The 27,574-nt window shown below is 38.1% G+C and overlaps 1 protein-coding gene across 1 annotated transcript in view; it reads right to left on the reverse strand.

Moving 5' to 3' along the window:
• The window catches only part of ATG10 (autophagy related 10), a 55,084-nt gene extending 31,514 nt beyond the window's left edge, over positions 1-23,570 (reverse strand). The window contains exons 1-3 of the mRNA XM_032441297.1: positions 23,125-23,570; positions 22,441-22,566; positions 17,507-17,623 (exon numbers count right to left, since the gene is read on the reverse strand). Of these exons, the coding sequence (XP_032297188.1) occupies positions 17,507-17,623; positions 22,441-22,566; positions 23,125-23,232 (351 nt within the window). The 5' untranslated portion in view covers positions 23,233-23,570. The remainder of the gene's footprint in view (positions 1-17,506; positions 17,624-22,440; positions 22,567-23,124) is intronic.
• Between the last annotated feature and the right edge of the window lie 4,004 nt (positions 23,571-27,574).

Below are 27,574 nucleotides of genomic sequence, written 5' to 3' on the forward strand. Positions count from 1 at the left end.
TTCTGTCAGAAATCATCTTCAGAACTTCCGCAGAGACATAGCTCAGGTACCAAAAACAACACAGGCACACACATTACTATGATACTCTGCTCAGAATAACATAATATCCTATCTCTCTATGATGTTAATTATGCCTAACAAAGCAACATATAAGGGCTAATCTGCTTCCAGAAGAAAGCACTTACAACTCCTTCAACAACAGCAAAACTGAAGGTCCCTTAAAAACCAGCTTATAACCCAAGTTATTTCCTGGTTAAAGCCACATGTCAGAAATATTAGAAAAAGTCTTTATCCTTTTATCACTTCTCTGTTATTTAAAAGATACCACAAATAATTATAAACTTTGTAGGTGTAGTGGGAGTACACATTTCCAGTCTAACTGCCTATTTCAATGATTTTTATAATAGCTAATCAGTGCTTTGAATTCCTAGCATCTCACTAAAATATTGTTAAAATGTATGTATGTTTCAGAGCCAGATGAATACAACTGTATTTACCCAGCAGCCACAGATATTTTTAAATACCTGTTCTTTGGTATTACTAAGTGAAAATTTAAGAGACAGACTAAAAGAAGATAAAAGGGAAGAAAAAACACTATTTTGCACACCATTCCACTCTCCTGATGCAGAAAATTACACTGTTCTTAACCTCACTTCTAGCATTCTGAAACTGCTATAAAATTAGTCTCCAATGACTAGAATAAACCCATGCCCTTCCCTACCAAAGTACTGCACCAGCTCCATTTCCTCCTACTCATAACTCTTGTTTATATTCATCCACTCACTCCTCCTAAGTATATCTACACATTTTTAGTAAGTTCAGTTCAAAGTGTAAGTGTTCATTTCTTAATAATTATGATTTTAAAATTTGCTAGGCACTTGATTTTGAATTGCTTTAGTAAATTGTTGCATTACCCATGTAAGGTTATTAAATGTTCTTCAGTCACTAAAGAAAACCGATATATGTTTGTTGATTGTGTATTATTTACGCCTGTAAAGAGCACTGCCCTTTAAGAGGGACTTAACATGTACAAGGGACCATCTCACCTTAGAAAGATTTCTAACCAATACTGAGAAATGATATACCATTCACTGGAACACCTACGACACAACTAGCTGCCAACACATTAGATACTTGGAAAACTGGTGCTTGCACATAGATAGGAGCCTGCTGATAAAGGGCTGCCGTTGAAAAACAACAGGTAGAAGCTAATTCTCAAATATGCAGCTTACAACAGCACCAGCAGGCAAAATCTGAAATTACCAGCTAGATAAAACACCGAGGACACCTTCCAGGAAAAAATAAGTGTATCAGATTACAACAGGGATTTCAACTGAAGATAATAAAGTGCATTAACTAAAAGACATCAATAAACCCCTCTCGTGTTATTTTTCTGTTTCTTCCTTTTAACCAATATTCCCATCACAGTAGCATCAGAGCAGTTTTCAGAAAGACATTTTTTACAGAAGAGCATTAAAGTAACTATTCTATTCTAGAGATAGACTTGAAATAAAGTTCTGTAGCAAGGTGCTGCTACTCTTTTTCATATAGAGACACAGAAAACACATAATAACAGTAGTGGTGGTGAAAAACCTGGAGAAATACATTGAACAGTAAATGAAGTCTAATACTGAAGATCTGATCACAGTGGTAAAAAGCACTTCATCTAGTTTAATGGCAGCCAGGTTTCTCTAGATGCCCAGGGAACACAGGGACCTAAGAATCTGGCCTACAATGTTTGAAAACATGGTTTAGAAATGTACTGACCTCATTGGTAAGTGTGCAATTCAGTTTGATTCAGAAACTTGGGAATTACCAAGCTTTGCATGCCTGACCACTAAGTCTTTTGTTACATGCAAAGTGGATTCAGATACAGTACACATGAAGGTGAGTCTCTGCATTAGTTTCAGCAAAAGCTGTAAAGGATTTCAACATATTTTCAGACTGCTACAGTTACCACTGTCCATGCAATAGTATCATTTAAAAATTATTAAATCAAACAGAGAAAAAAGAATACCCAAACATTAAAAAAGATAGAGAAAGCAAGTATTTCCCATACTGAATTGGGAAAAATGGAATGGAATGGAATGGAATGGAATGGAATGGAATGGAATGGAGTAGAGTAGAACAGAATAGAGATCCAGTTCACAATAAATGGTCATATTCGAAAGGACGATAAGTATGCGAGAGACCAAGCACTACACAGTGTCTGCACTGTAAGTCCAATGTTTTCCTCAGAAGCCTGAGGACTTGTTGCATATATGAAGAAACTGCTATTAAGGCCCAGTGTGACCTCTGGGATTTAAGCACAGGTACTAGATTTACAATGTGTGGAAACTTAGTAGCTGGGACCATGCTTGTCCAGAAATTTAGGTCAAAATAACCAGTCCCAGGTATCTGAACAACATGGGTTCAAAAATGCTACAAGAAAAGCTTTGTACAGTTTTGCTATTCTCAGACATTCAAATCTGCCATTCATGGGGACAAGGGTGGCACCAGAGAAAGCATGGCAGGCTTCCCTGAAAAATGCAATGGCTTAATATTCATAGGCTCTGCACATTGCCACATGGCTAAAGAACTGCCCAAAACGAATATCACTTTATCCACAGTTAGTCAGTGTACTCTCTGTCTCTGTTTTCTCCAAGCATACCTACTAGAGGAAAGGGGAGAACAGTTGAAATAATTGAAACAGTTGAAAAAATCCAGCAAAGCAAAACAACAACTACTTGTCAGTCTAGTTCCTTAATCAACTCATGTTTGTTTTCCCATATTGCATCAAATCCACATGACAAAACATTTTGAAGCTGTTCATCAAGTTGCTTATTAAATGTTTGACGATCATAATTATCTTGAATTATTTTGCAGTCTTTTTTCTGATTGATTTTTCTTTCCTTCAGATTTGAATCTTGTGGTCAACTGATTTGTGGGTCTAAGGAAGGGCAAGGCTGGGACATTCACAAGGTCTGTCTCATGTGGATTTCCCAGCACGCCACAAACTGCAAGTAATGTTCTCTGTCTTCCAATCAGCCACTGATTTTCACAGAATTTTCAGGAGCTTAATTATATTTCAGTACATCCACCCTGCTCAAATGTGGTCAACATCACTCCACTGATGATAAATAAATACATAAATAAATAAATAAAAATCCATAGATACCTAAATAAGCATTGGAGAAAATCAAAATAGATCTTCTTATACAACTGAAGAAAGAATTGTTAAACCTTGATAACTCCAGACCACCTGGATTCTCATCTTCGCAATGTTTAATGTTTTTCCTAGAATTCTAAGTAGTTACGGTTTTCTCAGAAACATGAACAATTAAGGTTTACATAGAAATCATGTCTTTGATTTTAAATGACTAATATGTTTCTGTTCCTTCAAAGTACAGGAGGAAAAAAACACAACAAAAACCAAGCTATGTGAACACTACACATCCAACGACTGACAGCAAATAAGATACTTTAAAAAATGAGAACTCACACAAGTTTCTTCCATTAACACTATTTAAACAGCTGTAGTTTTTAATGTTTGTTTCAGAAAACAAAATAGTTGTACCTAATGTCACACTACAGTATCAAAGTTTTGACTGCATTATCTCTACTGTTCTTTAATTGTATTTCTACATGTTCTCTACTGTGATTAATCGCAGTTCTTTGACTTCCTACAGGAAAAGGAAAACAGTTTCTTAGCATTTGTTTTCTTTTACCCCACCAGTCATTGCTGGACTATTAAAACTCCTTTGGCATCCATTAAAACAGATGCTGTGAAACAACTGAAGCACAATACCCCTGGAAAACAGGTATTTAAATAACATTCTATGCATCCTGCATGGGATTTCAGAATTCGTATGTGAAGCTTCTTCTTTTTTGTGTTCATTTCTGCAAATGTATAACACCACTCAGGACAGCTAACCATATCTTACCTTACCTCCTAAATCTTGGGTAAGACTTTCATTCAGAAATTTTCACTCAAATAAGCAGGTTTCTATTTAAGCACCTATGTGGGCTTACTTTCCAAAGAACTACATATTGGGAAGAGTCCACTGAAAACAGCTGAAGGACTCACCACTGCTGACTATCAGGTCAGTTTAGAAACCCACACCTAGCTTCTAGAGTTACTCAAATTCTTATATCTCAGATACAAAAAAAAAATGGATGATAATTAGTAATTTTTTAATAATTCCTTTTCACACTCCTCAATTCCAACATGATCAGTACTATCTACAAACATTCCGGAAGTGAGGATTTGACTGGATAGCGCATAAAGGATGAAAAACTAAGATTTAATGAGCAGAAGATGGAATTCCATTGGCCTAAGTTAGACATTTAATTCTAGTTTGCTCCACATTGTGTTTTAACTTAGATGGTGAAGAAATAATTGAAGGGAGCCACAGTCTGTTTCTGGAAACCTAACTACTACCTGAACTCAAGCAGACAAGATCTCAATTTGGTGACTCTCAAGGGCACATACTACTTACTCTTCACTGATTAGATGTGAGCTTAGGTTCTTACTTTGGAGGACTACTTTAAACAGGCACAAATTGTACATAACAGGTGTTTAGTGGCTGTACTTGTACCAACAAGTGACCCAGGTGGGAAAAGAACCCAACACAGACAGTATTTGGCAGCTCCAAGACTCACATCGCAAGTTCACTGTGGTCGAGTTAAAAATATACAGTATCGTCCCTTCAGATCATTATTGTAGGAAATCAACCAAAGAACGGTTACCTACAGCCTGGCTTTACCATCCTAGTATCCATTGGAGTTATGCTTCCATCCAAAATGGATCAATTTCAAGGCCATAAAAGAAGACCAAAGCACAAACTGCACTTTATACAAATTTTCACATTTGTTTCAGTTATTTTGAAATCTTATAGCACAGCAGCTGATGTTTGAAATGGAAATCCACAACTTCTCAGCATACTACGCATAATAATGAATTGTAAAGAGTGGCTAAGATATAAATATTTTAAAACTCTGGGAAGAACAAACCTTAAAGAAGCCTTCACAAGTGCATTTGTCTCTTGAACTGTGATGCCATATATCTACATCCAGTTTATACCTTAGCAAAGTTCTTCTGCAGTACCATCAAGAATACAGCTTAGGTCTTTAAACCTCTCATTAGCTACAAGACAAAATGCACTTCACTGAAACTTTCACTTTCCATGAAATAGTGATTTTCTTCTCCCACAAATAACCCATCAACAGGAGATGAACATGAATGACATTCCAGCACCTACAAACCAGCCCTTTTCCACATGGGTTTTCCAGTCTCATAGACAGCCAGAATTGGAAGCCCGGAAAGGTTGGCATTTCATCAGCACCACTGTATGCAAGGCATACAACACACAAGACAAGCTCCATGAACAACTATGGTTAAATTATTACAAAGTTCTACCATCAAAAACTTCTGAAGTTCCATACATGCAAAAGTAATAGTTTCCTATGTAGTCTCACTCAATCCAGCCCCCTGTTCATGCCTTCTGAAAACAAGAAAAGATTTACATACACATTAATTGTAATGGACAGAATGGAAAGAATTCCTACCAGAACTTTCAAGAGAACAGTCAGCAAGTTCACCTAGCTGCTCACTGCTGCAGGATGTACAGGAGAGGTAATAGCTAACCTGGCACCCTTGCTATGAATGCGTCACCAAAGATACTGGCCAAAGGAACATCATTATTTCAGATGCTCAGGAATGATCAAGAGCTGGACTCCTTTAACTGGTTTGTGCTGACAAATTACGCATCACCTACCCCCTGTCTCCTGTTCTGGCAAGACATAAGCACACTAATCTTGAATTTCTTCCTAACAGAACTTCACAACTTCAATTAAGAAAGCAACAAATACTAATGCTGCCAGAAAGCTGAGACATGGTTCCCCCAGAGTTCCTCATGAGGACCTAAAGATGATCCTCATTCTCTAGTAGAGTGAGGAAACTGGCAACACTGATATTGCTCCATGTTGGGAACCAATAAAAGGAAATAAGGAAAAATATATCAAAACAAAGCCGTCTACTTTTGTAAGTGGGATTGAAAAAAGTCAGTTCCAGGGCTTCCCCAGCTTTTGGTTCAAAAAACTGCACTTCCCTCACAGAACAACACCTTCCAGTAGCCATTTCACATCCTGAACATCAACCAGCCCAGATGTGACAAGGAAAACAACTAAAGGGAGCCTAAGAAAGAAGGCTAGGATGTTAGCTGACACAAGCCAGGAAATTTAAAACAAAAAATTGAAATTTCAGTCTAAGACAGACATCTTGGCACAGATAATGCATGATTTTCCTTTGAGTATTGTCAGTCAAGATCTTCACTCCTGGGAGTGCACCTTCACAGTACATTCCAAATACATACAACATGCAGAGATGCTTTAAAATTTGATGATATTTGCATTTGGACTGACAACTTCTCATAATACATTTGACACCAAGCACTTCAGGAACAAAGAACTGAGCTGATTTCAACTCAAGTCTTTTCCAAAGAATAACGGGCAGCTACACATGAATGAATAAGTGAACAGTTTGCTACAGTAATGAATGCCTCTGAAAACAGCAAGTTTGCAGGCACCAGATGGAAGAAGAACATTACTGCAATTCCTGCATTCCATTGTGCAACAGCCAACAGAGCCGTTAACGCTTTCTGGTGATTTCTAAGCTTTTTAATGTGTTTTCTTTTGAAGGTGTTTTTTTGTTCCCTGTCAGCCTGCAAGCTAAGCTAGGTTCAGCTGTCTTGGAAAGAAATTTTATTGGCAAGCCATCAAATAAAGAGAAGTCGAAAATGCGGATAAAAATAAATACCACTAATCATATTACAAAGCTCGCTAGATTGACACGAAGCTGAAGTTGTAAAATACAACCTATTACCTATGTCATGAGTTTTCCACCTCCTACAAGACACAGCTTTGTCTCTTCTGCGCTAGAAGGGTCTTTATCACTGAAATGTCTATCTCATGGTTGTGAGCAGTCTTCACACTATCTTTTTTTCTAGAAAGCAGATGTGTATTTTATTAAGTGTACGACACTGCCTTCTCCTGAATTCAGAATAAAATGGTAAAAAACTGTTCTAGTTCAATTCAGATTATCTATTTTGATGGATATCACCACAGATCATCAAGAGAAAGTTTCTCACCGAGTAAAATGAAACATGCCCAGTTACAGACATCAGTTTACACTCCACAGTACATTTTCCCATCCTCAAACATATACGATCACTTAAACAATGCTCCTTTTGCTTGGAATGTACAAATGAGAGTGCCTCATTTAAATTGTCAGTAAACGTGTCTAAGCACTGTCTGAACTAGTCTCTGGCAAACCAGGGCAGAAAAATTACACAACATTAGCAAGCTGAACTCAAGTAAAAAAAAAAAAATACCTGCTGTTATTAAAGATCTACTGTCTTATTCATTCAGGAAAACATCTGCGTCTCATAGAAATTTACCGAATGAAATTCATTCCTTCTGTGAAGTGAAATCATTATTTTGAAATCAGGCCATTCATAATTACCATCAGTACCACATTTTATCATTCTGCCTTGTTAGACAAATTGACCACCAGCCCTGTTCAGAACCTTATTTCCACAGCTACATTCTTACAGAACACTGCTTAATACTATCCAACCATATTTGCCACAGCTTAAATTAAGGTCTCCAAAATGCTAAATGTATCCTATACATCCTATACTGTATCCCAACTCAATACACAGTCCTGTATCCACTATTTTCAGAAGTATTCATGCTCCTGCAAGCCACCTTATCTTCACATTCATAAAGCCAAACTATTCCGATACACAATTGTTTTTTTAGGAATACAGAGATTTTAATCTTTTCATTGTACTTAATATTGCCAGAGCCAATATATGTTTTTTGAGCATATCCTTTAGCATTGTGCATATCTGAATGATAAATCAGTTCTGAAGAACTACTGCCAATTTTTATCATTAATTCTACTCAACTTTAAGGTGTGTTGTTTTCATTTTTAAATTCACACAATTAAGAAATACAACAAGGTGTTAGAGTAAAATTGAGAGTAACAAGTATGTGTCTTCTACACACTCTAGTGAGCTTTTAACCACACATCTGTTCCTATTAATGAGCTGTACTGAGAAAAAATAGTATAATGTCCAGCCTCCTGCAACTACTGAACAGTTCTGACTTAGATGGGGAAGCTTAGATGGGGAAGTGTTTTCTCATACAATACAAAATATCATAGTATTCTAATGATACATTCCTCCAATATATCCATTCCCATTATTCCTAAGAACAGAAATATTTAGAAAATGAATGCCTCGGCATTGCTATGAGTAAAAGTTTTCCTACTGAGCCAAGGCTGCTCTTCTGAAGTCAAAAGACCTTGGTCTAGAGTTTTCTTTTCTGGATTTGAAAAGAATTAGCCAAATAACCTCCTCAGAACCACGTTTTAGAAGTCATCAAACAATGCACTAAAGTCAGCAAAATGACAATACTTCTTTCTAATACCTATAAAACACTATCATGGGGCCAAACAAAGGAGCTTATAAAAAGTTTCATGAGTTGTATCACTAGTCTGCCAAAGTCGAGGCTCTGGGAAAACCATAATCAGTGACTAGTCTCAATGCATGCTTCATTTACTTATTGCAAAAGCAAGACATTCTGCAGGGATTAAGGCATGTCTTCAACTACTGTAGCTCTAAGTGAACTGTCACATTCACTTAGCAAAGCTGAATTAGAAATATTTTTTCAGTGTTTGACACAAAATTTATTTGCCAATATTGTCAATTTCAAATACTAAGATAGCACATAAGACGTTGAAACCACTTCAGCATCTAAAGTGAAAAGAAATTACTTTTGGAGGTCACAGAGTGTGCTTCTTCAGCTCTCTCAACAGCTTGGTAATTAGTTTGTATTTGTATCAGTTCTAAGGTTTGTAAAAACTTATGCATATTCCACAATGATAGCCAAGCCAACAAGAAGTCATCAAAACTCTCAAAAACTAAGACAAACTACCTTTAAAAAGATCTACCTGGATACCAACGAAACATGCTGAAAGTGATCTGCCAAGGTGTGGGGCCAGGGGGGGGAAAGAAAACTCCCCATGCCACTAGAACTCAGTAAAAGAATGTAGTCAATTTCCATGAAGACTGAGACACTGCACCAATAAAGGAATCCTGAAGCAGGACACAGCTTAGACCCAAATAGCTTCTGTCACCATGGCATTTCTTCTTTATGGAGATTTCTCCGGTTCAAGGAAGGGAAGTAGTCTTGATATCAAAGTTTCTCCCAGACTTGATATTTCTAAACAATGTCATTCTTTTGCCGAGCTTTTTCACCTAAAACACAGCTAATAAAAACCACACCCCATTTTTTTCTTGTGGTTTAATAAAAAGCAATTCAATTTTCAGATTAATATGTCTTTAAACACAATCACAAGGATCTTTGCTGCATTTTGCAGCATACTTTAGATATACTTAAAATAAGTGGTTTCTTGATTTATTTATTTTTTTAATAGGCTTCCATCAACAATTTGGATTTTCTGTTTGTGAGCTAGCACTTTAGAAGGTGTGCTGTATAAATAATAGATAATGAAGCTCTAAGGGAATTTGGGTGACTGAGCCAATCACTGGCCTGGCTGATAAAGAATCAGGGTCACAGTCATGTACTGTGGAAAAATCAAGGCTGCCTAGCAGCACTTTGGGCAGCAACACCAAAGCAAGAGCTGGTTCCACAGAGGCCTAATGGAATATAAATAGGACACCCTGCATGCTGAGAGAAGTCTGAGTAGTTCTGAGTTGAACCAAAACTAGAATTTTTCCTTCCTATCAAGGTTATCAAACATTCTTCCATTGGGTTTTCAAGAGAAAATATACTGGGTTGAGTACATACACCATGATCCATTCCCTCCCCAGAGCAAGCAGGACACTATGGGAAAGAATGCATTGTAAACTCACCTATTTCTGAGGCAGCTGCACTGCTCTTAAGCTGTGATCATTCATTACAAAATGATATTTTACATGAGTATGTAATACTTGATTTTCTTCCTCTGCTAAGAAAATTTTATTATCTTCTCCAGTGAGTGCTGGATTTCATTAAATGTATTTACATTTTTCTCCTTAAGTACTTTTCCTGGGTTTTCACTTCACATTTTTTAACCATCGAACAAATACTGTGGCGATGCCAATGTTTACACTGAGTTCATCTTATTTACTTTTGCACACAAAAGGAGTTGTTCTTAATTCTAAAAATACTGGATTTGTTTGGAAAAAAAATGATTAATAATTGCTAAGATTTATAATTTTCTAGCTGTAATAAACTGAACACCACAGCTGAACAGCAAATCACATAGTACCAAGAAGTACAAGAAAAATGTCAGACTCATTCCAACATTCTCTATCAGGCAAAACTTCACTTACACTATTGAACATCTGCCAACAAAGGTAAAGTTGATGTAAAAATAAATATATAATTTAATCAACACATTTGCGAATCTCAGTGCTCATTTTCCAAAGGCAACATCAGGTATTAAGAGACCTTCAACATTCCCAACCTGCCTACTCCTACATAAAGTAGCAATGGCTTTAACTTCAGAAACAGTTCCAGGCTGACTCACTACTTCTGCAATACCCAGAAGAGCTGAGACAAACCACACACAGAGAATTATGACTCCAAGTTATTGCTTCCCTTGAGCTATTTGAATAATAAACAAAAAGAATGCATAAAGTGAATCCAGATTTTCCTATTTTACTCTTTCAGAATATAAGCTCTTAGAGGCATGTGAACTATCCTGATTTGAGCTTTTGTACAGGATTGTTCACCTTGTCAACAATTCATGTAATAATATATGGTAGTAACTGTTCTGTCCCTGCTTGAGAGGTGTCTATGTATGGCTTAACAAAAGCTGGAGCTCAATGAAGTTGATGGTAAATACTAATGCCCAGAATCATAGCCAATGTTTCAGTGAAATTCAGACCTACCCAGGCTCATAATAAAACATACAGCCCCACAGCTTTTAACTAGTTTCAACCTACTGGGGGGGGGGAGGAGGAAGGAAAGAAAGAAAGAAAAGAAAAAAAAAAGGAAGGGTAAGAGTCCAAATTTAAAACAGAAGCCACTGCCCCAGCCAAGATACCAATGTCACAGTAACTCTCAAAAATCAAGCCCAGGTTAAGTTAATCAAAACTATTCTTTTCCCTGCACAGCTGGTTATCATTGCATCTAGTCTCAGTGAAGAGCTTGAGATGCACAACCTTCATGAATCTCAGATATAAATTTGGTCAGTATAAGGCTGTCAGCACAGAAATATTTAAAACGTTTATTTATATATATAAATTAAATTATACAAAAGACAACATGATTCCATGTTCATTGATACAGATCCTGACAGACCCCCTGGCAGTGCAGATTTGGACATCAATCTGGATCAAGGCAGACATAAACTGAAGACTGCTGTTGAATTAGCCTGAATACAGTACGGTGGTTACACAAGATTTATACTGTCTGCAGAAAAACACAGATGACGCTTACCTGGCGTGAGAGAAAAGATCAAAAACTGAATAAAAATCAAACCAGGTCAAAACTGCACCTTGCAACATTCAGATGGTATGATGTGTTTGTATCACTTCCATGTTCTGTATTTCACATTATTTTCAGCTCAGATTTATGATCCCTTCAGCTTGTATCCCAGGGACAAAATCCCATCTCACTGGTTAGTTGTGAGCATCCTTCATAAGCTTAGTCAAAAATCAGCATATGTTTAGTCACAATGTCATTAGTAGTTTCTGTTTCCAATCTGAATAAGTATACTACCAGATGTAGACATTGGGTAGGATGTAATTCAATATAAGGAGCTGAAGTCCTTCTTCATATTAAACATTCTGATTAAACTAAATCCACGGAAATCAGAGAATAGCTTTTCATAGGAACACTCCCTATCCTTTTCTAGTAAGACAGCAAAAGGAAAGAGAGGGGGTCTGCATTAGACATGGCACCCAGGCACCTGGTCAGATAAATGGTTTGACAACTCAGTTACCAACAAATACACAGAAACTTTCCAAGTAGGTAATAGCTTTTAAGCTTACCTGTCTCCAGACAACTTGCCTTTAAAATCTCAGTGCATCTAGGAATACATAAATCCTTCCATTTACATTAAACTAAGCTTATGCTAAACATCATTTAAATATAACAAAATGCAACTCATTACTCTTACAATGCACCTAATTAAAAACAGGGCAGCAGACCCTCTCACAGCTAACAACATAAGCAGTCGTCATATGAGCTCATGAGCTAACTCTTCTATTGCCTAGGACAGCTAAGGAATTAGCAAGAGCATGTCTGAGTCCTGCAGATGCCAAAGGCTCACTGACATGTGAAGATAACTGTGAGACAGTTTGAATTCCGCAGGCTTGCCAGTGAGTTGAAGTTATCATCAATTAAGTATTATGTGCATGATAGAACCCTTCAAGTTTAAGAAAATGGAAAACCTGCTTTCTATTAGATAACAATGCCATGTTGCTGCAGTTCAGTGCAAAGGTTCCCAAACCTGTCCTCAGTTCCTGCTATATTCTGTTCTGAAATATGTATAAGCTTTACTGTCAAAGCAAAATCTCAGCCTCAGTGAAGTCAACAGCAAAAATGGCTACAGCCTTTAATGAGAGTACATCCATGCTTCATTGTACAAGATACATATCTCAAAATGCAGATTACTACATCGTAGTTAACCATCTAGCTTCCTTGAACATCAATGAAGAAAAATAGGTGCATCCTCTCTCAGAACAGTTTGATTTATAGACAGTAATCACTTCTTTCCGCCTCAGGCTGAAACAGAGATTTAAGTTACAAGCTCTGTATTGCAGATATAGAAAAACAGAAAAAGAAAAAACAAGCCAACACCTTTTTCTTCTTGGTTTCCAGATGCTTTTCATTCTCTTTACCAAAAACACAAGAATTGTTAAGTGGAACCAAGCACACCAGATAACACAGACAGCTGAGAAGAAAATATTACAATACATAGTAACTCATTACTTCTTCACCAGAAGACCCCAAATATTTAGATGGCAAAGAATAAGATGGGAATTTTGAAAAGGTAATTGTCCATAACCAATGAGTGGAAATAAATTTTTCAAATAATTTGATCTGTTTTTATGAGGATCCCATGAGATTAATGCTTTTTTGATAATATATCTGATAACTGACTTCCTATTTTAATGTTATTTTGTTCTATACATTTTTCGCATTGTATCACTATATTTTACTATTTCTTGACAGATTTGAAAACAAACAAAACAGGAACAACTTTGTTGCTCTGCAGTTTCAACACAACATTCAAGTTCTCTGCTATAACAGGATATACCCACTGAATTACTCAATATTATTTCTTCACCTCATTCTACAACAAGGTGACCTGCTTAGTGGATGAAGGTAAGGCTGTCGATGTGATCTACCTGGGCTTCAATAAGGCTTTTGACACTGTCCCCCACAACATCCTCTAGGAGAAGCTGGCTGCCCATGGTTTGGATGGGCATACACTCTGCTGGGTGAAGCACTGGCTGGATGGCTGGGCCCAAAGAGTAGTGGCCAATGGAGTTGAATCCAGTTGGCGGCGAGTCACAAGTGGTGTTCCCCAGGTCTCGGTTCTGTGGCCACTTCTATTTAGCATCTTTATTAATGATATTGATGAGGGTATTGAGTGCAGCCTCAGTAAGTTTGCAGACAATACCAACTTGGGAGGGAGTGCCGATCTGCCTGAGGTGGGAACGGCACTACAAAGGGACCTGAATAGACTGGATCAGTGGGCCAAGGCAAACTGTACGCATTTCCATAGGTTTGGCTGTGGTTGGGCTTGATGATCTTGAAGGTCATTTCCAACCTGACCAATTCTATGATTCTACAATTTGCTGACGTGCCTTCTAGTTCAATTATTTAAATAGGAATTCCATCCTCATTCTGGATGGCTTTCCCCTATTTCTATCCAGGTTCAAAATTTTGACTTGGCATTTTCCTGATTTCCACCTACCAAAACCAGTGTTCCATTCATGATCTCTGAAATGGATTCCCAAGAAAACTATAAAGGAGACTGCTGTGACTTTTATGCCATGCCATATACCACAGTACATTTTTTGCTCTTTCTGTCAACACTTTTTGTTCTTAACAATGGATACTGATTACAATGACTTTAGTTTCCTAGTTTTCCCTTTTTGACTGTTCCTAATTAACTATCTCATATAAAACCTCCTCCAAGATACCTTGAAGGAAAAGATCAGACTAATGACAAATGAAAATTACTCAGTAAGACACAAACAGCAATGATACAGTACAGTAAATAAATTTGAAATTCTGAAATAAAAATCTATCAGCCAGTGACATTCTGCAAAATAAATTCAAATTCCTACTTAGATATCATTTATCTTTCAAATATATAAAAATAAGATTTTTAAGATTTTCTAAGAAAAAGCTATAATAAATACTGAGTATATAATCAACAAAGCACTTCCCAAGATCTGCAAAGATCACCACTTCAGTTAAACTTCACTCATAAGAATGTCTTTCAATAAAATACTGTAAAAGACTGTTAAAACTATGCAACGCCACACAATTAATGAACACAATGTTTATCTTTACAAAAATACATCCTATTTAATAATAGACTGTTATTGGAACAGGACTTGCCGAGTATACATTTGTGGGAAAACATGTTTTTCATATATGCACCAGTTTCATAGAATCAGAGAATGCTTTCAGTTGAAAGGGACCTTTAAGATCATATAGTTCCAACACCCCTGCTACCAGCAGAGACACCTCCCTCCAGACCAGTTTGCTCACAGCCCCATCCAGCCTGGCCTTTAATGCTTTCAGGGAGGGGGAATGCATAACTTCACCAGGCAACCTATCCCAGTGCCTCACCAGCCTCTCAATAAAGTTATTTTTTTCTAATATCTAGTCTAACCTATACTCTACCAATTTAAAACCACAATCCCTTACCCTGTCACCACTTGCCCAGATAAACAGCCCCTCCCCAGCTTTTCTATAGGCATCCCCTTCAGGTACTGTACTGAAAGGCTGCCATAACATCCCCTCAGAGCCTTCTCTTCCCCAGGCTGAACAGCCCCAGCTCCCTTAGCCTGTTCTTATAGGGAATGTGTCCTAGCCTTCTGACAATCTTCACGGCCCTCCTCTGGACCCACTTCAACTTTTTCACTTGCCTGGACAGCATCAAGTAAAGATGAATCATCTTGGGCCACATATACATAAGCTACTCCAGAAATAATGCCTCCTATTTAATTTTATGGAAACCACTAAAGATACGAAGAGCAAAATAACACAATTTCATAGAGCACATTTGCAGCTACAAAACAACATTTTCAATCACAGTCTCTACAGTTAGCAGTGAATTTTCACCAGCAACAAACAAGACCCTTCATGCTGTGCTCACAAAAATCTGCACAAGCATAGGTGACCCACTGTTACAGTCACTGCTGCAGAAAAACACCACCCACTGCCTCACTGTGCTCACATTCACTGTTTGGTCTCCATAAACATCCAGCAAGCATCAGTGAATATCAAACAGTGCCATTTTTTTCCCATGGAGCAATTTAATAACACACTTTTGCTCCATATTCACTTCCACATCAGATATCATTCCGTCAGACTGCCCCTCTGTTGCCATCTGTTGTCACACTGCATCAAAATGTAATGGAGTACATTGGGAAGGTTTAAATTCTACTGCCATAACACAGATATCCACCTCTGATATCATAGGCCAACATCCTAAAACAGGAGGCATGACTTTCAGCCCCTGTAAAATATACAGAATCATTAATACTTGAGTAACGAAATAATTTAATTTTTAGTATTTTTCTGAAAACATTTTTTTAAAAAGAGGAACAAAACCATAAGACTGGAGGGCTATTCAACCTTGTTTTTGTTAAACGAATGCATCACCTCGGTTTGATGTCAGTAGTTGAAATTCTTAGTGATGCCTAGAGGTGTTCATCAGGTTTTCGATGACATTTTACTTTCCATGTACGTCATCCCTGACAATTTTTCACACATGTGCATTCTGCCAAAAAGCAGTGACATGAATAAGATGTGATTGTGAAGTGAAGGATCTCCCTCATTGGTAAGAGAGGACCTAACAACCCATGAAACACTGGTATTTGGTTTCATTTTAAGAAACACTAACATTTCAAGGAAAACTTCCTCAAAATGCTTCTGCTGCATTTGAGATTACTTAAATGATCTGCCCATTGATTTGTATCTATCTAACAAACATAAGGCAATGATTCTACAGATGATGATCATTCCAATTGGTATCAAACCTGGTGTACCAGCACTAGGGTTGTACCTTTTTCAGAGCATCCAAAGAGTTATCAGCAATAGAACACAAGCAATCTGCAAATAAGACTTAGTTCTGTGAATCCCAGCTGCTCTTCAAGGTACTGTGAGAGACCAAGGTGCTTCTTCATCCCTGTACATGCACTGACTAGACAAATATAATGTAAGGATCAGAGTTTTACCTGCCAGCAGAAGTCATCTTTAACCTGGCCAGACATTAGCTTTCAAATCTCTTAAAAAACAAACACTTTGAGAGATCTACCCTTCTTTAAAATACAGTCAAAATCCATGAGTGAACTCAAAAATCACAAGAAACAACTACCTAACAGATGGCATGATTGCTTAGTGGCATTTCCTTCAGAAATCAGGCCAAAAGAATACTTATTTCAGACCCTGTTCCACAGTCTCTGTGGGGAAAAAAAGTTAAAAAAAAAAAAAAAAAAAAGTTGTGCTAATGAAAAAGAAAAGGACTTGCTACAGGAAAAGGTAGCTGGAAAATATACTATGTTAATCTATTCAACAGCTTGTAACATAAGGAATCCATTATTTTCAGTCAATTATAATCCAAAATTTCTTTTTTGTTTTGTTGTTACCATACACAAGAAGTGAGTTTCTGCTGTTTATATCTTGATTAGTCAATAATCTGATGGTCTAATGTCATACAAGCAAATAATTATTTAAAACAATTCACCCTCTGCTTAATGAGCAGAATTCATTTTCTAAAAGAAAGAAGTTTATTTCCCTTCAAGAATATGTAATATATTTTCCTTTTCAACACTAGTTTAAAAAACTGCTCAATATTTTTAAGAATTACCAAGAAGTAACAGTAGAAAATAAATACACAGCGAGCATAAAATTTCTACACGCTACTTATTTCTTCAGAGAAAAATCACTTCAACGGTTCAAAAAAAAAAGACCTTAAGCTTTTTAATGCTAGTGCAAACCAATGTGCAAAAAAAGTACTATCTTTCCACGACAAAAGCACACAGATATATGATACTTGACCTTTTCCATTTTCTCCCAAATTTCAGCTCCAAATTAACTATATGTGTTAAAAAGAAGTACTGGGATAAAAATTAAGTAACATTGACAACCAAAGATCTGAAATTTTACTGGAAGGCCTTAATACTATGTTGTTGGTTTTTTTTTTTTCAAATCCTGCTCATGTTTTCTTTTATAAACACAGAAGTTAAAAATCGGTACTTACTTCAACATGCGTAAGCAACATTTGTTCAATGCTATCATTTTTCTTCTTGAGATCTGGTGAGATGCTTTTATTTGTTACTTGGAAATGTGTTTTACTGAGATAACCATCACCAAGGTCCTGTGTTCAGAACAAAAAAAAAAATAAAAATCTGTAACCAAAATGCAAAGTGCTATCACTGTTACAGAAAATAAATAAAGCACAATGTATAAGCAGAAGCTCCAAGACTTTTTACAGAAACCAAAGCAGCAATGATTGTGCTGCTTCTCAGAATCTTCTCACAGACAGTTCATGCTGTTCTCAGTGCTAAAAGAAATCAAAGACCCTAAACATGAAAATAAAACATAGTACAGGATGACTGCCAAAGGATTGGAAGACAGTGCGCTAAGGTTTTGAAGAGACAAACAGCCAATAATAACTTGCAGTGCATTCATACCAGTATAAACTTCCAAACCCTTACTAGTTTATTTTAGATCTGTTTACATTCCAACTTTCATAAAGTAGAAAAAAAAAAATTATTAAAAAAAAAAACAAAAAACACCAAAAAACACCTAACAAACTTTAGAATCTACGTGTGTAGAGTCACAACTTGTTCCCTTCTCTTGATTACTTCTGAGGGTCAAATCTGTGAGAAAACAGCAGTGCTTTTACTTTCTTCCAGTTCACTTTATATCACTCTGCTTCCCAGACCTCCTGGCCTACTGTTGTAGAAGGCCCTTCTGCCATTTCAGAGCTGCAGTAGAAGCTCTAAACTGCCTTCCCTCTTTATTAACTATCTGCACACATATAAAAGTTATTTTTTCTATTCAAAGAATGGAAAAAAAACTGATCACTGGAAGAACGTACCGTCTGAAAGAGTGTACACAACAAAGAACAGTAGTTACATGTTAAGAAAGTATTTTTCAAAGGAAACAAATAAATTGAGGCTTTATTAGCTGTTTCATTACGTTTTATTTTAGACAAATACTGAAAGCACATGTGCAACATCTGAAGAAAAAGAATTCTATTCAAAACAGTCTCTCTACCGAATTCATTAATTTAGCATTAGATTGCTCAACAAGGCCACAAATTCAACCGTAACAGGTCTCTTTGTTTAATCTATTATTTCTGACACAGTTTGTTTCATGTATTTTTACCTTTAAATCAACATATGTTATATTTTGATATATCAGTTCTCCCCTTCCAGTGACACTGCAGGGTCCATACACCTCCAACACATTATACCTATACGTGTACTTTGTTCTTATCAAGTTTCACACCTTGAATAAAACACTAATACCATTTACATGTACTTTTGCCTGTGAATTTTGATGCACAAATGCTATGAGCAATTATCTCACTCATCAGCAGGATAAACCTGCCAAACTTTACTGGATGTCCTGGTTGTACAACCAACTGCATCCCATGCTCTGAAGAGCCAAGCATGTGGAGGACAATGAAGATGGAAAAACTGAAGCACATATTGGTGACATAAATACCACTCCATTCATCCCCAGCACTCTCAAGTCTCTCCTTGTGGAGTTTTGTGTGAGTGTCAGTAGGAATAAAGCTGCCTACATTAGTATTTATTGCCCTAAGAGCAGCAAAGAAAGTACTACCACCACCCACAGAGGCAGAATGCCCCAAGGCACAATTATCTTTGCCAGAGAAGATCTGGATACAACACTCATCTCCTTGAACCAGTTTTTCCAGTGAGGGGAAAGGAGGAGCCAAAGCTATACAGCCTTTGCTCTCTCCATGATATTTGAATGCCATGAAAAATATCTACAGACAGCAGGAAACATGGAACTATAAGCTTGACAGATGTACATCAGAAGTCAGTAAAGTGGTGTCTGGAAAGAGGAGCATCCTTCCCACTGCACCCTGTAAGACTTCTGCCCCTGCAAATAAATCAATGCTGTGGCAAGGATTTTGATCCTCATTAATGTGGAAAAGGAGTATCTTTCTACTCCCGCTGTCTTGTAAGTATCATAAACAAACGTGAACTGATACAGCCTTTGATATGATTACCCAGATTAACCTAACTTCTATGAAACAAACTTAAAACAGAAATGAAATGATAGGACAGCTGTCAGAGACAAGTCCTAATTACCCATCCCTACTAACACCTGGTGTTACTATTTGCATTGTAACTCCATCAGGTCCTACAACTGATGTGTTCGGCTTTTTATTTTATTTATTTATTTTTAGAGCTTTCTTTCAGAAGGAAAAAAGAAGAGGAAGAAAAAAAAAAAAAAGGATTATAAAAACAACATGGTTTAGAACATTCCACTTTCAGGTTTATTTACAGGGTTCTGCTGGGGTCATGTGAGCTCATGCCACAGGAGTCAGCCTGTCAAAAACAATGAGTATTTCATCATCTAAGTTTAATCTCTATCAAAAACATAGGAGACTAAGAGCACAGTACTACAAGTCTGTGTGGTCTTATTGCCATCAACGGGTCTATTCATGCAAGTATGGAATGAGGAATGGGATCTGAGCACGTTACAGTGGCAAAACCGAGTGCTTCAAACTTCCTGTATCACAAATATTGTTGTTTTGTTTTTTTTTTTTTAAAAAAAAAAGGCAAAAAGACAATGACAAATTTTTTTAATGAAAACCTTCCCTCAGAGATTATATGGTATAAATGGACTATCTCAAGTCAGCTTTTTGTTACACTCTGAAATCACAAAGTCATCAACTTAGCCCATTAAAAAAAAAAAAAAAAAGCTTTTTTATTTTTTATATACATGAGAACACAAATCTCTCGCTTTGCTATTTCCAGCAAAGCTTCATATTTCACAAAAGTTCAAAGGTTGACCTATTGAATTCCTGATAGAGGCTCATGGCATCTTTCTTTGTTGAATAAATCCCTCGTATATACAGCCTTCAACTGAAATCTGAAGTTTCAAATGGCTGCCTACAATAAAGGGTGCATTGTAAAACTTGGCTAATATTTGCACTGTTTTAAAAACTCCTGAAGTGAATGCATTTAAGGCCAAGACCTGAAATTGTTTAATCTGTGATGAAAGGGTTAAAACAGTAACCCTTCCACTTGAGTACTACAGTTTATATAGAAATTATGCCACATCTTTGTTTCTGCACTTCCTGCATTTCAAAATGGTTTAAGCATGATTTCTCTCCCCAAGATTATTGAAAGGATGGAAAACCAGACATTAAAACAAAAGACCACCAGTCCACACACATACACACACACAAATGAGAAGTAAATTCTGCAGAGCAAAGAGAAGAAATGCCAAGATGACAACAAGCATCCATTACTGAAAATTAGTTAGAGAAGCAAGAGAATGTGAGAAAATCTACACCGTCCAACCAACAAAAAAAATTGATGCAAAGAGAAATCCTAATACAGCATGAATCTAATACTAGATGGAAAATAATAGAAGCATTCAAAGCAGAAAAATCACCTGTTGAAAACATTTCTGTTGTTATCAGACATGAAATACAAATGCTGCAGCCATGTGCCACAGGCAGCAGCTAGACAGGACATTAGCACAGAGTGGCAATGACTATATTTTCTAAGCATCACACAAGAACTGCTGATAGTCTTTATGTCTCTGAATGCTGTGAAAGTTCCAGAGAACTTCAGAGAATGTACCCATGTATCCCTAAAAGTATATACCAGACAACACACATAGCTACATACTTGTTACCTTGACACTATACCAAGCAAAGACTTCAAACGGAATTCAATAATTAAAGGAATATATTCTTTTTTTCTTTTGTTTAAGAAAAGTAGTCAAAGTAATGTAAGTATGTGTCCATAGTTCCCTATGTTAAACACTGATTTCAAAAGCAGAAATTAAAAAGAAAGAATATAATCCCAAACTAATCTGACACACACTAAAAGATGAAAAAAACAATCACAAAACAAAACTTAAAAAAACGGGGAATCATCATAAAAGAAGTGATTCTAATGGGGTCCTGTGGGATCAGTCTTAGCCCCGTGCTATTTAAATTTTGATTAATGACCTAGAAACAATATGTAATTATTTTTGGTGAAGCTTGAAGATGACAGGAAAAAAAATAATGAGGACTGACCACATACTGACCAGTAATAGATTCTTTTATCTGCTGCATGCAAATAATTAATTGTTGTTTTTTTTTTTAAATATAAAATACAATATAAAATACAATCACACATCTAGAACAAAGACTGCAAGTTGAAGGATTAAATCCTAAGGCACAAAACCTGCATAGATTTATGGATAATTAGCTAAACAGGAAAATCCCATCTGCCACTTTAGTTTAAAGGGCTGAAGTCACCTAGGAAGGTTGGAAGCCCACAGTGATGCAATACCCATCCTCTAGTTCTGACCATGGATGAAGAAGGAAGGATGTTGATATACTGGGAAGGACTCAAGGATCCACAGGAATACCAGAAAAAATGCCAAAGAGCCAAGAAGGTCAACCTATTTTACTTAGCCCAGACAAGGTTTCTGAATCCAGAAGAATCAAAACAGGAAGAATTCTGATAAAAGAAAAGCCCTCAGCTTTGCAGACAAGAAATAAGTTCAAGCAGCTGGAGGTCTGAACTAGGTAGTTAAGATTAAAATATTTTCCTCAAATTTCATGTATAGCCAGCTAGCCTTGTTGAAAAATTGTAATTTTTTCCCCATCCTTGTGAATTCTGAAAGCAAAGATAGGAAAAGGCCTTAGAAGGCACCAAAACAGACATCATCTGAGATTATTCTGTCTTTGTTACATAAGGCCCAGCCACTGTTTCTAGATTCGTTAGTTGTACTCAATAGATGCCTCAGCCTAAATGCTTAGATAAACCACTTCTGTGCTCTCTTGCTCACAGACAAGCTGTGAAAAAATGTCATTTATTTCACACAATATAAACAATCCTAAAGGATCTTATAGCTCCTAGCATTTGCAAACTACTAAGAGAGGCCAGCAAGCTATCTAAAAATGAACACTTTGATTATTTTTACCTTGGTAGTTCTCCACTCCCAGCCATCCCCTATTTGCTGTGAATGCTTAACAAATTCTTCACAGTACTGCTTGAATCTTTTTTCTTCCAAAAACCAGTCCTCTTCAACAGCCATGCTACAGGACATCTGCAGAGCAAACTAAACGTTAGTACTGACAGACAAACACTAAAAATAACATGCATTGATTTATAGCAACTGAATAGCAAAAGAACAAAGCAGTGGAGAACGCTTTGTTTCTATTAGACAAAGAATTATTTCAAGTGCAACAATTTAGAGAATCACAAAATGGCTGAGGTCAGAAGGCATCTCTGGAGATCGTCCAGTCCAAATCTTATGCCCAAAGCTGCATCAGCTACAGAAAGTTGCCCAGGATCATTTCCAGATGGGTTATGACTATCTCTAAGGAAGATGTCACAACCTCTGTTCCATCGTTCCACTACCACAGAAGTGCCTTTATTTTTTTGTTTAAATAACGAGAAATGTATACACGTTATCAGCTTGTGTTTATTGCCTTTCAATAAACAGTGTCGGGAAAACACCGGCTTTAACTTACTTATTCCTTCCTACCTGGTATTTACACATACATACACATACACATATTTGCCAATATACACATTGGCAAAATCCATCCCTCCAGCCCTCCCCAGGCTGAAGAGTCCTACCCTCCCATGTCTGACAACACACCCTTAGCCATCCTGGCAGCCTTTTGCTCAGCTCAGTGCAGTACAGCCTTCCTTGAACTGACGAAACAGGAGTGGAGATCTGTGCTAAGGGCAGATGTCTCATGAGCATTATGGACTAGTGTGTGTCCTTAAGCCTGAACTCATTCTCAGGTTTATTTCACCAGGCCTAGCACATTCTCCACAGAGAACTAAATGGCAGAGGGCTAACCGGTGTGGTGGCTGCTACCTCACAGCCCACCCAGCTGGAGCACCACAAACCTGATGGCCCAGACATGACATCAGGGTGCTGCAGCCTGAGATGGGCACTTTCCCTGCCTTTATATCCTTACTCCCGGCTCTCACAGGGGTACAGTGACAAACCTACCACGGCCACACCGTCACCCTGCCCGCCTGGGGAACAACATCAGGCACTTGAAACTGCGTGATTTCCTGTGGCAGGCCGCCCAAGCCCCCAAGCAGCACAAGTTACCTGGATGCGAAGAGACAAGAAATTTGGAAGCGGGTTCCACCTACGTGCCCGCGGCTCCCAAATTTCCCAGTCCGGATGAGGCACTGCCCAGCAGCGCAGGCAATAAGCCGGGAGCTGCGTTAGAGCCAGTGAGGCGAGCGGGCGGGCGGCAGCCACACAGCGGCTAAGGGCAGGCTCAGGACACGCCGCCTCCCCTGGGGGACACGCCGCACACCGATGGCGGCGGATGATCGGGGAACGGCCCCATAGCGGGGGTGGAACGGGGTGAGGGGAGATCACGGTGAGCTGCCCGTTCTGTCCCGCTGCTCATGCGCGCTCATGGCGGCGGACACCGCTCCGCCCATGGGAGGCGCGGCGGCTCAAGGAGGGAGGGGGGTGGGCAGGCATGCGCTGTGGGAGGAGGCTGCTGCGCTTGGGTGGGTGTTTCTCAGTGGGTTTGTTTTGTAATGTGGTGCCCCTTGATATAGTCTGAGGAATAACAGCTTTAAAGGATAGATTTAGGTTAGATTTTAGGTAGAAATGCTTCACTCAGAGGGCAGTGATGCCCTGGCACAGCTGCCCAGGGAGCTGTGGGTGCCCCAGCCCTGGGGGCACTTAGTGCCGGGTTGGGTCAGGCCCTGGGCAAGTCCATCTTTTTTCTTACAGCTCCCCCTTTAAATACTGAAACACCACTTTCAGGTCTCACTGGAGCCTCCTCCAGGGGTATGCTGCTAGTCCCTGGAAGGCTTTCCCTTCCTCCAGCTCTTCTCTCCTTGACCTCATTGCAGCCTTTCAATTCCTGAAGGGAACTTACTCCCAGGAGGGGAGTAAATTCTTCGAAAGAGCTGATAATAGCAGGACTAGGGGAAATGGTTTTAAGTTAAAAGAGGGAAGATTTAGGTTGGATGTTAGGGGGAAATTCTTCACTAGGAGAGTGAAGGCTTAGGCCCTGGAACAGGCTGCCCAGGGAGGTTGTGGATGCCCCGTCCTTGGAGGTGTTCAAGACCAGGTTGAACGGGGCCCTGGGCAACCTGATCTAGGAAAGGTGTATGTTTGGTGGCCCTGCCAGGCAGGGGGGTTGGAACTACATGATCCTTGAGGTCCCTTCCAACCCGGGTCATTCTTATGTGATTCTGTGTGATTCTCTCTCTGCCCCATCCTCCCACTTCCTAAACAAGAAGAGATGTTGGAACTAGATAAATATAGTTCAGGCTGGGCTTCAGCCGGCAGCTCAACAATGCCAGTTTTATTTGAATGTTTCTAATTAATTTTAAAAATTGCCTTCCATCCCTGCAATATAAATATATAATGATATATGATGACTTTCATCTAGGAAAAACAAGTAGGAGAGGAAGATGAAATTAACGCAGCCAGGTCGCCTGAGCATCATCTTATAACTGATGTTTAAGTAGAAAAGTCATGCAAAATGGTTATTTAGCTTTCTGGAGTGGAACAGAACAGTTGGAAGTGACCTATAAAGATCATCAAGTTCAACTGCCTGGCTACTAGAGGGCTAAAAGAAAGCTGAAGCGTGTTGCTGAGGGCATTATCCCAATGTCTCTTAAACACGGACAGCTGTGGGGCATCAGTCACCTCTTAGGAACCCTGAGCCAGTGTTTGAGTACCCTCACGATACAGAAACATTTCCTAATGTCCCGTCTGTAGCCTCTTAAATTGCTTTTGGTTATGATTTTTGCTAGGTGCACAAAGCAACTAGCATTTGTGTAGTGTTTGCTAGACAGGTAATGAGCATCTAACGTAGTAAATATGTATCTGTCTTGCTAGATAAATTCTAGAAGAATTATTTTTAAGCTTATGAGTCTATCAGACCAAACATTTTTCAAGTGTAATGTCTCTTATCCAGTGTAACTAGACTGCCCAAACAGTAGTAATCACAAAATTCACTATATTTTTATATGCTTAAGTAGAACAGGATGTTGACTTTGCCAGTGTATCTGTAAGCTACTGTTTTAAAGAGTTCTGTGACTGCTGGAGGAAGAGTAAGCACACTGACCCATCACCTTTGAAGTTCATACTGTTCAGTGCAGAGCCTCCATATCAGTAGGATGCTTTGCTGTGGCTGATTTTAAGGTGACATTTTTCATTCTAATTTGCCTGTAATCCACAGGGTATGGAAGATTCTCAAGGGCCAAAGCTTTTTGCTGGAATATTCTGAGATAAACCAGTTCTCTTTATTCTTAAAAATTCCATTTTCTAGTTTTTGGCTGTTAGCAGCCTAGTTCTTCAAATATACACCATGATTCATATTTAAATATAATTTTCACAGCTCTTCCTGAAAAATGTAACGTTCCATGTAAATCCATAATCTTTAGTGTTAGGTAGATAGGAGAAAAGATTTGTTTCACTAAATTATTCTAGCGAATAGCTGTGCATATTGTGCAGCATGCTTTGAACAGGTTACCGTACCTCCACAGATTATTATTTTGACTGCATATATTAATTTTGAAAGCAGTTGTATGGCATGGGTGATGCCATTAAAACTACAAGCTGTGTTGTTATAGTCATTACTTAATCATTATATGAATTAATTATTGATGTTGTTATTGCCTGTTTCCTTTAAATGTTGGTGTTTGGAAATTTGGTACACAAATGCCACGTTGTCACCATGCCGTGAGTTCTGAAGGGAAATTTTGCATTGTGGAATATATTCTGTAAGCCATTTTTGCTAACAGAAAATGCCTGTGTTATTGAAAAAATGTCACGTAATGTGCATTGCCTTGGAAGCTAGAGCTCCTGATTTCTAATTTTAGCTTTGTTACTGTCTCTTTGCATTTTCTCAGGCAAGAATCATAGGTTTAAGACATAGTGCATTTTAAAAGTGGCTGCTAGGGCCTCAGATTTTGCATTGAATTTAGCAGAGGATCTTCCATGGCTGGCAGATTCCAGAAAACTAAGCTGGAGTTTATATATACTTGGATCCATTCACTTAAACTAAAATTTGTGTAAACTGATTTTCAAATACAGACCCCTTAAAAATCAAGGGCAGACAGTAATTATATGCTCACCAGTAGTAGGCATTTTTGAAGTCTGCAGGCCTTAGCCATGCTTGAGTTCAAGCATCTCAAACAGGCTCTTTTATCTGTGGGCCTTAAATTGAATATACACAGTGTTAAATAATTATGTGTTGTTAAAAGTAAGAGTGTCCCCTTTCAGTGCTTGTCAACTTCCTCATGACAATCATAACTAACTCTTAAGGTTGCAGAAGTTAAAAATTCAAAACACTGAAGTTTAAAAAACTATTAGCATCTGCACACTAGTAATAGTGTGCAAGTAATATTAGTGAGATACTATGTTATCTGAAAGTTGACAGGATATTGCAGAGAGTGGATTCTAATCCTGATTATGGTGTAGACAAATTAAGGCTAATAATTTCATTTTCCTATGTCCATTTCTCTTTTTGTCCATCTTCAAAGTATATTCTTAGAGTGTCAAGGACCAGTCAGGTCATTCCAGAGAATGCCTCTTTATAAAAGGATTTGTTATAGTTCTAAAATTACTTGTCAGCAGGCCCCAAATATAATTGTAGAGTCATAGAATGGCTTGGCTTGGAAGGGGCCTCAACAATTATGCAGTTCAACACCCTACCCCCAAAAACCTCCTGATCAGGTGCTCAGGGCCCCATCCAAAGTGACCCGGAATACTTCCAGGGGTGGGACACGCACAGCCTTTCTGGGCAGTCTGTGCCAGCGCCTCACCACCCTCAGTGAAAATTTTCCCCAGGCATCAAATCTACAGCTCCCCTCTTTTAGTTCAGAACCTTTCTCCTATATCCTATCATGGTCTGCCCATGTAAAAAGTTGATTTCCCTCCTGCTTATAAGCTCCCTTTAATTATTGCTACTACCAGCTCTCCCCTGGTCCTTCTCTTCTCTGGGCTGAACAAACCCTGCTCCCTCAGCCTGAACATGAAGGTTTCTGTCCCTTCCTTTCATAAATCCCCAGTTTCCTATCTCATCTCTGCCATACAAACTCATGAATAGTAT

Source organism: Coturnix japonica, chromosome Z (assembly GCF_001577835.2).
Source record: "Coturnix japonica isolate 7356 chromosome Z, Coturnix japonica 2.1, whole genome shotgun sequence".
In the NCBI taxonomy this organism is placed as follows: domain Eukaryota; kingdom Metazoa; phylum Chordata; class Aves; order Galliformes; family Phasianidae; genus Coturnix; species Coturnix japonica.